The 9922-nt window shown below is 40.4% G+C and overlaps 1 protein-coding gene across 2 annotated transcripts; it reads right to left on the reverse strand.

Annotated features, from left to right (window-relative positions):
* Positions 1–1729: 1729 nt before the first annotated feature.
* Positions 1730–9702, reverse strand: LOC134540179 (uncharacterized). 2 transcript variants are annotated; one of them, XM_063382742.1, is made up of 3 exons: positions 9541–9684; positions 7178–7311; positions 1730–2951 (listed from the first exon to the last, which is right to left on the reverse strand). In XM_063382742.1, exons 1-3 carry the CDS (start codon positions 9565–9567, stop codon positions 2348–2350), a joined length of 765 nt encoding a protein of 254 aa, XP_063238812.1. In that variant the 5' UTR covers positions 9568–9684; the 3' UTR covers positions 1730–2347. The 2 variants fall into 2 exon arrangements, with proteins under 2 accessions (XP_063238812.1, XP_063238811.1); XM_063382741.1 differs by having other exon boundaries at positions 2087–2951; positions 9545–9702.
* Between the last annotated feature and the right edge of the window lie 220 nt (positions 9703–9922).

The raw sequence follows: 9922 nt of genomic DNA on the forward strand, positions 1-9922 counted from the left end.
AATTACGGATTTACAGTATGGCGGCCGTAACGAAAATTGCAACGGTGATGCAACAATTCATGATGGCGACCGTAACGAAAAGTGCAACGATGACGTCATACACATCCAAGTTGGCTGGCGTAAAGAGAAGTGCAATGTTTCCAAAATCCAAGATGGTGACTGCAACGATATGTGCATGTGTTTTTAAAATAATTCTTTATTAAAATTTTGATAAATTAATATATTTTTTTTAAATTAAATCATTTTCCCAAATTTTTAGAATAAAAATTCTGATTTTCAAAATGGCGGCCATAACGATAATTGCAACAATTATGTGATAATTCAAGATGGTAGGTGGGTGTTTTATAACTTATTTATTTTTATTAAGTATTTTTTAAGTATATTAATAAATAACTTGTTTCCTCTCGCCAGGAATCGAACCGAGGACCGAATTCATTAAATAGCTAAACAATTGCCGGAGCAGACATGTAATGGCGTTCGTTCGCCGCGAATTTCCATCGCCCAAGTGAAAAATTTCCCCTCTCCCCGCGTCTAGAACCCTGCCTGAGGTGATCCCGGGCAGTCATAGACCCCTTTCGGTCACTGTTCCCGCGCAAGGTTTCCCCCCCAGGGCCGCCATCTTGGGGAGGCCTTTAAAAAACTTCTGGGCATGCCAGAAGTGACAGCTCGCCCCATCTAACGAGAGCTACACCAACTTACCATGTGTCCTTCCCCCGGACCGCTGCCAGAGCGCTGCACTGTCCACTACCCCTTTTGCGAGGCGACTCGCAGGAGTCGACCATGCGCTTGAAGGTTCGAGAGATCGAAAAGTCCCCCCTCCAACTGGACCCAATGGGCAGAGCCCCCGCTTTTAATTAGGAAGTCCTCTTTATCGAGGAGGATTCTCTAGGCAGCTTTTCAACAGAGCATATGGGCGGGTTTCTGCTCTAACCCGCTCCTCACACTCATTTCGCTGAATTCCGTCATCCGCCTGCGGAATGTAGTTACCTACATTAAAGGCACCCTGGCCTTATTACTTTAGTCTCACATTTATCTTCGGTAGTCTGCCCAGAGCAGTTAGAAAAATTTGTAAATTCGTTGTACCTTATTAAGCTTCAAGAACATGGCTTCCGCGAACGACCGCGTCTTCGCGCGACGGGCACCAACCCGGTACCGATGCGGCTGAGTTCTCCCCACTTCGGTAAGTGTTCACCACTGCCCCTTTTCGATTCCACCTCTTCTCGAGGGCGAATTACACCCCTCCCTTAATCGTTTACAGATCAGGCCGAATTTCTTTGATTGGTTTGGTCTGTAGGCGGGTTCAAGAATACCGCCAAGATTCCACAAACCTGACGGCTCCAGGAGTGCAAGCCAAGCCTCCATTGTTCAGCCCCATTAGCTGTTCATCAACTGGGATACCACCATTCTGGTCTTAACTTCTTCCCAGGCAACTGGGCAAAGAATATCCCACCTTTCGCCGGCAACATGCCCCGAATAAAATCAACAAGTGCCAGCTGGGAGACAATCTAAATTTAGTTTGTTGTTGTCTTTATAAATGTATTTTATATTATTTTTAAGGAAGAATTTTACCTTAATGAATAACTGGTATAATTCTGTGTAGGGCCCGGGCCAACTTAACTTAGTTGCTGTTGTTTAAGAAATAATTTTGTTTATTACAATTCAACCAGCAAACTAAAAGAAAAGAATTTGAATGATTTAATTTAATAAATCAAAAATAATTCTAGCAATCTTAATATTGACTTTTTATTTAAACTCATAACCAAACAATCCTCCAGCTCCTTGTAAGCCATTCAGGGTCTGCACAAAATTTCTTTCACACTCTCTCTCGTGCACCTCTGTTATTCTTTTTGACCAGTTCGTTTCCAGCAATTTCATGTAATTCAGATTTTCATTTCAGAGTGTTTCCTAATGTTGATAAGGAACTTCAATAACTTTTACAAGACACGAGGGAGGAGCATCACAACTGGTAGCAGAGCGTAGTTTGGTTATAATCTATAATTCAAAAGAATTAAATAATTAATATATACATGGTATGTTTATTAGTTAATAATAATGCAACCATTGTTAGGTCTTTTCTTGAAACTTATTAAAACAGTTAAATAAAAAAATTTATTTTATCTTTTTTTACAGGTAATTGAACCTTTACATGACTAAAGAATAATTAAAAAACAATTCTACAAAACTTTTTTTTTTCAAAAAGAATGCAAACTTGGTACGTGAAGTTTTGACATGGAATTAATGAAAGAGATAATTAAAAATCTGTGGGATGAAACCAATAGCTCTCGTTCCTTGAGGCCTTCGTCGGGCTGAGCACTTGAACGCCCACGGGATGGTCATGCGCCAGGACCTACGAGCTCAGGAAGGCCGTGTTGAGGAGAGAACACTCATCCTGCGCCATGTCCTCGTCCTGCGAGTACTGTCGCGCCTGGGAGTCCTCCGCGCCGGTCACCGTCAGGACGCTGTCGTAGTGGACCCTGGGGACTCCCTCCTCGTCCTCCAGCATCCTGCGCGCGAGGCCCAGCGATGTGGCGACGTCCTTCTGGCGGCTGCACACGGTCTCGCGGGCGCCGCCCTCGGGGAAGACGTCGACGTCGACGCCCAGGACGTCAGCGACTGCCTGCAGGGTCTCCCCGCCGGGCGGGAACCCGGGCAGCCGCAGGTCCCGCAGGTAGCGCAGCACCTGGGCCGCTTGAGCACCCACGCCGGGGTACCGCTCGCCGACCGAGCCCAGCACCTGGGCGCGGTACTGCGGTAGGTGCTCGGCGACGTGGCGCGCCACCCAGTCCCGCAGCTCCCTGGGACTCGCGGCGGCGCCCGTCCCGGCGCAGCGCAGCTGGTGCGACACCGCCTCGAACAAGGAGTCCCCTCCGCGGGGCATCACGCGCACCGTCACCACCTGGGAGCTGGTGCGGAGCACGTCCGTCGCCGCTGGCTGGCTGGCGGTCGAGGAACTGCGGAACAACATGGCGAGGTGTGCACCTGGGTGTCTGGATAGCACCTGGAACTACAACTCTCTTCCTTGCTGCATCAGGGTCTTTGGTGGCTGCACAGTGTTCAATTTACACTAAGAGATTGTATAACTTTAAACATGAATACACAGACAAACTCGGTAATAATGAAAACTTTTTTTAACTGTTTAAGACTCTTTGCAAAATTGCCTTTTTTTATTTCTTCGACGTGAGATATTACTACTTTGCAGTAGCGTAGCCAGGATTTGTGTACGGAGGGGGGTTAAGAAGCATGTCCCCCCCCCTTATTAAAGCGGGGGGTCCGGGGGTCCTCCCCCGGAAAAATTTGGATTTTAAGGTGTAAAATCGTGCTATTTGAGTAGTTTTCGGTACTTCACTTTAAATATTTTAATAGTAAAAATATTATTAATTTTTTAATAAAACCATTGTTTGAGTGATGAAGTATGAAATTAATTAAATATATTTTAATCAATCCAAGTGCCTTGTCCACGTCCACTCAAAATCATAAATCATGCTCGAAGCTCGACAATACAAAAGAAAAAAAAGAAATAAAAATGGTTGGGTTTTGGCCGAACTGGGCTATTCCTGGACACAATTAGCTTTAGCTTGAAGAGTTACCCAGTCACCACCTGCTTATAGTTACCGCGCTGGTTAAATACAACAAGTGTAAAATATTTGAAAACTTGGGACCCGTCACGGCGTAGCAACTTTATAGCTTCTGCTCGCGACAGGGGTAGGGGAAGGGAAGGAGAATCGGTAGGGCTCGCTTACTCTTCCCCTCCAGTGCAGTGGCTGGTGATAGCAGTAAGACATCCAGGCTTTTAGCTAACCTGCTTTCAGACAAGAAATAAAATGGGGCTAAGGGAGGGGGGTTAGAACCCCTAACCCCCCCCCCCCCTGGCTGCGCCCCTGCTTGACAGCACCTTGAACCACAACTCTCTTCCTTGCTGCATCAGGGTCTCTGGTGGCTGCACTTCAAAAATTTTTTACTTTAAATTTTATCCACGGATACTTGTGAATTTAATGTCATTCAGTGTTCAATTTACACTAAGAGATTGTATAACTGTAAACACGAATACACAGACAAACTCGGTAATAATCAGATCCTTTTTTTTAACTTGTTAAGACTCTTGCAAAATTGCTTTTTTTATTTCTTCGATGGGTGATATTACTACTTTCATAACATAATTCGGAAAGTCGAAATACGACGATGTGTTTACGAAGATAATGATACATGAAATAACATAAGTAGACTTGGTTTTTGTAGGTGAGTTCTAGGTTCAAAAGTTTCTGAAATTACTGTAATTGCAAACAGCTCGTGTTCTCTAACGTGTCACACTCGTATGTAAAGCTTCACGGGTTCGAACATAACGCATCAATACACGTGTGAAATTTCGGAGCCTGAAAGCTTCCTGGAGGATTCATCGTCTCAAGCTTCTGTGTGTAACCACGTGACGCGAACCCTATTAAACATGGAAACAAACACAGCGACATGACCAGCACCGTCTCTGTGGATGACAGATATAGCAACATGTAGGTCAGTGTCCGAAACCGTCCAAAACAGACAAGCTCCATGTCCAAAGCCACATTGTCGGTAGTCCTGAGCACTAGAATACTTCTCTTTGTCATTAAACACATTTAAAGACCTGGGTTTCCGACTGTTGAAAATTTTTTTTTTAAAGATGATCATCGGAACCTGCACCGCAGAAGTAACCGTACGCTGGCTTTTTTCTCATCCCTATCCAAGCCCTCTTTTTTGTTCTTCCTCGAACTGCCGTAGCAAAAATCACCCGCTTTCACTTTTTTTAAAGTGACCCTTGGACTGCGCACTCTCTTGCCTTTTCTGCAGCGCCTAGACATGTGTTTTGTCAATCTAAGTGCTAAGTTTACCCCCTTTCCCCTTTAGATACATTCTGTGGCCCGCACTGTCAATGTGCTCTATCTGTCGGCCAAAGTTGAAACTATTTGGCGTTGACTCTATGTTTTCTTTCGCGCCCTGTACGCCAACTCACGGCCTCTCAGGCAACTATGGCCAGGCGACTATGCCTCTATGTCACGCTACGCACATCTAATGATTTTCTTGCATGCAAACTTCTTCAGGTCCTGCCCTTTTGCCTGCTCTAGCATCGGCTTCAACTACGCGATTCTCCAACCCAACCAGGCCGTCTCTCGGTTACCTAAAACAAATTTAGATCTAAGGTCCTTGTTTTTGTATATCTGAAGTTAATAAGGGCCGTAGTACCGAAATGAACATCAACATGTAGTGACTTAGTCTGTTATTCTTGAATTTCTCTTCACCTTTTGGTCAACTATTGTGTGCTCCTTCTCTGCACATCACCAAGGATGTAACTTTAGGATTTTCTCCAAAGCGTGGAGTTCCGGTATGGCAGCTGACAGACTCTGTTTGCTTTAATTTATTTCCCTCTGGGCTGACTTTCTTGATCGGACTTTTGAGATACGAGCCTTTTCTACGTGTCGCTGTTCTCAGTGGCTTTGACCAATGTTCCGCTGAGGACTTCCTCCAAACGGCCTGCGCACAGCAGCTTAGTTTCGAAGGAATGTAATAACTTTTAATCATTCAGAATTGTTTAACATAAACGCCGGATTCTCCAACCTAAAAAAGTTTTACTTTAAGTTTATTAAATAATGCAGTCTTAAGCATTTTTAAATTAAAATTACCTTGTAACTGTCCATACTTGAATGATTCAGAAGTCCCAAAATAATATTTTCTTTTTGAAGTATGCCAAAAACAACTTACTTAAACCAAAACTATTATCATCTTTGTAATTAACTTCATATTTTTTTAACTTAAGTTTTTTAAAAGTTAGATAGCTGTTTGTTTTTTACTAACTATTAATTTCTACATCTCATTTAACGATACACAAGATCCTGACCAGAATAAGAGTCGGTATGCCAAAATTTTAATACTGTTTTACCACTTCCACCTGAGGTGTTCTTGGCAAATACAAGTTTTCTTTGGTAAATATATCAATATGCATTCCTCTAGTTTAATGATTATATTTGGAAACAGTAAGACAATGAACATGAGGCGCTATGGAGTGTGCCCACTGAGCATGGTTACTATCTCGATGCTATCACACAGTCAACTTTACCGATAATCCCTCTGTACAATGTAATATCTATATCGTGCACTATCAGGACTTGAACAGTAGATTGCTTGGACTTCTTCATACACTTACCACCTTCGGGCTTTGAAATAAAGCTGTCAAAGTTAAGACAAGCGTTTCTCTAAAGAATTCTCGCGAAGAAATTTCACATATGTTATAAAGCTGTTCCATGTTTATCACTCTAACTGAGGAAGTTTTTTAAACGTGTTTTTTAAGATGTCTGTAAGACGAATTTTTACTGCAAATGAAAAGACAAATATGTTTCTAATTAGATTAGATCTTACAAGGGTTTCAGAGTCAAGAAATAAAAATTACAATGTACATGTGTATATTTTATATAAAACTGCTGATTATGTTGGGAGTACGTGTTACAATTATTGACGTGACAACGTCTAATAAATAGATGAACGCTGGCTGCACGCACGAAAAAGGATGATTCATTGTCTCGTTACGCACATTGTCCCGTTACGCTCATTGTACGCTTTCGCCGAATCTATCTCTCTTCCACTCGATTGGAACAACCATCGATTTGACTTTTTCGAGGCACATTAAACTTGAAACACTCCCATTCGTTTCCTACTTTTCCTATCATCGTCCTATCCTTGGCAGAATAACACACATTGGAAGAAGTTAAATAGCAAACATGTATAAAAGTTATAGTTAAAATAATCTCTTCGTTAAAGTAATAAACATATTTGAATTAATGAGTGCAAATAAAAATAAATTTATCAATTAAATTGTAGATTTCATTTCATTCCTTCTTTGTATCCATACAAAATAGTGATAATTCATTAAAAATGATTCAATTTTATTCATAAAAGTATGCAATCATTTCATCAATGTTTTGTTATGACGTTGTCACGTTAAACTATCGTCCGTAAACCGACTTTACAGACAACCAATATTTTTTATTGGCTTCTTGTAATGCAGCTAATGAAGAAACTACTTGTTTTATTTTTGTACATAGCACAATTTATTTGTAATTTGTTAAAAAATTATGTCACGAAAATGTCTAATGGAGATCGATCTTATTATATCACTAGTCTGAATTTGCAAACACACAAAGAGCTAAGGGCTTACCCGTCCACACTGCTGACAGGCGTGATTGTTCGGCCGGTCCAGCTTCTCCACGCCATGAGCACACCTTCTTGGACCAGTACCATGGCTAGTATGATCATTATACCCATATACCCGACCCAGAGCGACCAGGTGATCTGTTCGGGACAAACAATATTTTAAACTGTTACAAACAAAACAAATGTTTTCTTAGTTCTTAATTAATCATTACATAATATTGCTCATGAAAATATTATTGACTATGTGATCAAAAAATAAACACAAAAAAATCAGAAGCATTTAAATTTCTTCGTATTTTATGTTCACGTTTAAACAAAAAAAAAAACATTCAAGTATTTGGTCATGTTTTATCGCCCAAAATTTAATTGGAGTATAGATACTCAAATTCGTGTAGTAATAATGTTATGAAATGTAAAGATTAATTTCTGTAAATATTGTTTCTTTTGGCAAACACATATATTTATTTAAATTTAAGAATGTAAGCCTAAAAATAAATGATCTATCACAAACTAAGCGCTTTTCTAGTAAATAAGTAGCTCATCAGCAGCATATCCTGACATTTTTACATAAGAAATTACCCTCAGGGGTGATTTTGGGATGCTATCTTAAAAAATACTTCTTTTGGAAGTGTAAGGCTTTGAATTAGTTGTCATCTAAAAGTGTGACCAACGTAATATCTGTTGGAAATAAAACTCCCTCATTGGCGCTCTCTGCATTTTAAATATGATAATGTTGCGAATGCCAATGCTTGTAAGATAAAACAGTTAATTATTTTGACTCATCTGCCCCTCACTAGCAGCTTAGTTTTTATTTGAGAGTAATGTACCTATTGGCAGACACCTGTGTGATTATGCGTGTGTGGTGGTCGGGAGTTTCCGTTTGGAAACTCATTTCAAAAGTGATGAGTGATGGTATGACGGTCTGGGACTTTTGTTTTTGTGACTGAAAAAGGGTAGATTCGTCATTATCGAGGTGACTCAGCCTTTTCCGTGGAGACAGCGGTGGGAGCTCTCCTGGTCATAAATAGAGCAAGGCATAAATATATGAAACCGGACTATGCGTCCAATTTTCAAACCCACTCCCTTTCTACTCTGTCCAATTCTTCAGATATACCGTCCTCTGAATCCTTATACTTAGGGACCGGAAACATTCGCTGATTCAACGACCTACAGGATGGACTCCAAGATCCTCTATGCATTCGGACAAATTACATCTGTTCATTGGCTACTGACTCGTGTCAACTATTAACTAGAATGATTTTGATTCGTTGAGGATTATTCATTGGCACAGAGCCCTTCAGACAACTTGTGGTCCAATCACTGAAGCAACAAAAGGTTAAACACTTTTGGATTCTGGCCTATCGCGAAATGAAACCGCGAATTTTTCCGGTCTCTACACTAGAGACCGGAAAAATTCGCGGTTTCAATGACCTCTAGGATAGACTCCATGATACTCTATGTACTGGGACAAATTGAACCTGCTCATTGGATACTGACTCGTGACACGCGTCAACTGGGATGCTTGTGATTTGATACGTCTTTGGTTGAAGGTTTTTCATTGGCTTAGAGTCCTTCAGATAAACGGTGGTCCAATCGCCGACTCAGCATAAAGGTGTACGAGTTTAGAGTCTAGCCTATCGCGAAATGAACCCACGAATTTTTCCGGTCTCTACTCTACACTCCTACACTTAATGCATGCCCTTGCCTCCCGCATGTCTGTGCCCAGGGTTTTCCATGTGTCCGTGGAGGTTTTACCTGGGCACAACTTAGCATAGATTCAAACTAATTATAAGATAGAGGTGTCAGTCACGGCGAAAATCGCTCCCGTTGCTGGCCACTCCTCGAACAAAGCACACGATGATGCATGGCTGAAACCAGCATGACTGGGCGTATAGGCTTCAGCCTGAGACCCACATGGGATCCTCACCAACTAGTAACCCTCCTACTGATACACTTAGATTTTTTTAGTTACTCTAGAAAAAAACTATTCTTCGGACATCACAGGCTTGTGGTTCGACGGTCTGGCAAACATCAGCTAGGAACATCCACAGACTTGGCAAGACACGTGAAGTGAGAACAATTTTTGGAAAAAGAACGTATTATAATATTGTTCAATTGAGCGAAATATTATTTTATTTTATTTGAAATTTGCAATAAAATATTCTCAACAACTAATGAAAAAGGTTACACTAAACTTAGAAACCATATTAAGCTTTTAAGTTTTAGTTTACATAACCCTAAACGTTAGGTTGGAATATGTTGTAACATTTAACAATACAATGTGTAAATTAAAAATTATGAAAGGGGTGTTTGTTCTCATAAATATTTAAAATAATTAGTTTGGATAAATCTTTAATCAATACATACCCACCAAATCATTTCTTTCGCCAGCATTTCGGCACAGTTTGACGGTCTGCATTTAAGACTACATTTTGGAAATAATGTTCAAAGAAGAACATGAGTATAATATTAATTGTATAATACTGTACCTAAATTATTACTTCAAAACATAACAACAGAGTTCGTTATGTACTTAAAGTGAACACAAATCTAATTTTTGGATTTGTCAGGGATTGAGTAAAAAAATATACGAATTATAAATAAAATTGAAATATTTTCAATAAAAATAATCTCATTATGTAACTAATCCGCTGTGTTGCAAACGTAACTTTACTAACTATTCTTTGGTTTTTTTTTAAACAGATAAACGCAACGTAAATATAATTTTGAAAACAATTGTATGAACAAA

Source organism: Bacillus rossius, chromosome 16 (genome assembly GCF_032445375.1).
Source record: "Bacillus rossius redtenbacheri isolate Brsri chromosome 16, Brsri_v3, whole genome shotgun sequence".
NCBI lineage: Eukaryota > Metazoa > Arthropoda > Insecta > Phasmatodea > Bacillidae > Bacillus > Bacillus rossius.

Bases quoted from the DNA above. Each gene is read 5' to 3' on its own strand.
- LOC134540179 (XM_063382741.1), bottom strand. From the start codon at position 9,592: ATGCAGACCGTCAAACTGTGCCGAAATGCTGGCGAAAGAAATGATTTG. The intron at 7,312-9,544 runs GTGGGTATGTAT...TGTCCCGAACAG, and splicing joins CTGGCGAAAGAAATGATTTG to ATCACCTGGTCGCTCTGGGT. The intron at 2,952-7,177 runs GTAAGCCCTTAG...GTTGTTCCGCAG, and splicing joins CCTGTCAGCAGTGTGGACGG to TTCCTCGACCGCCAGCCAGC.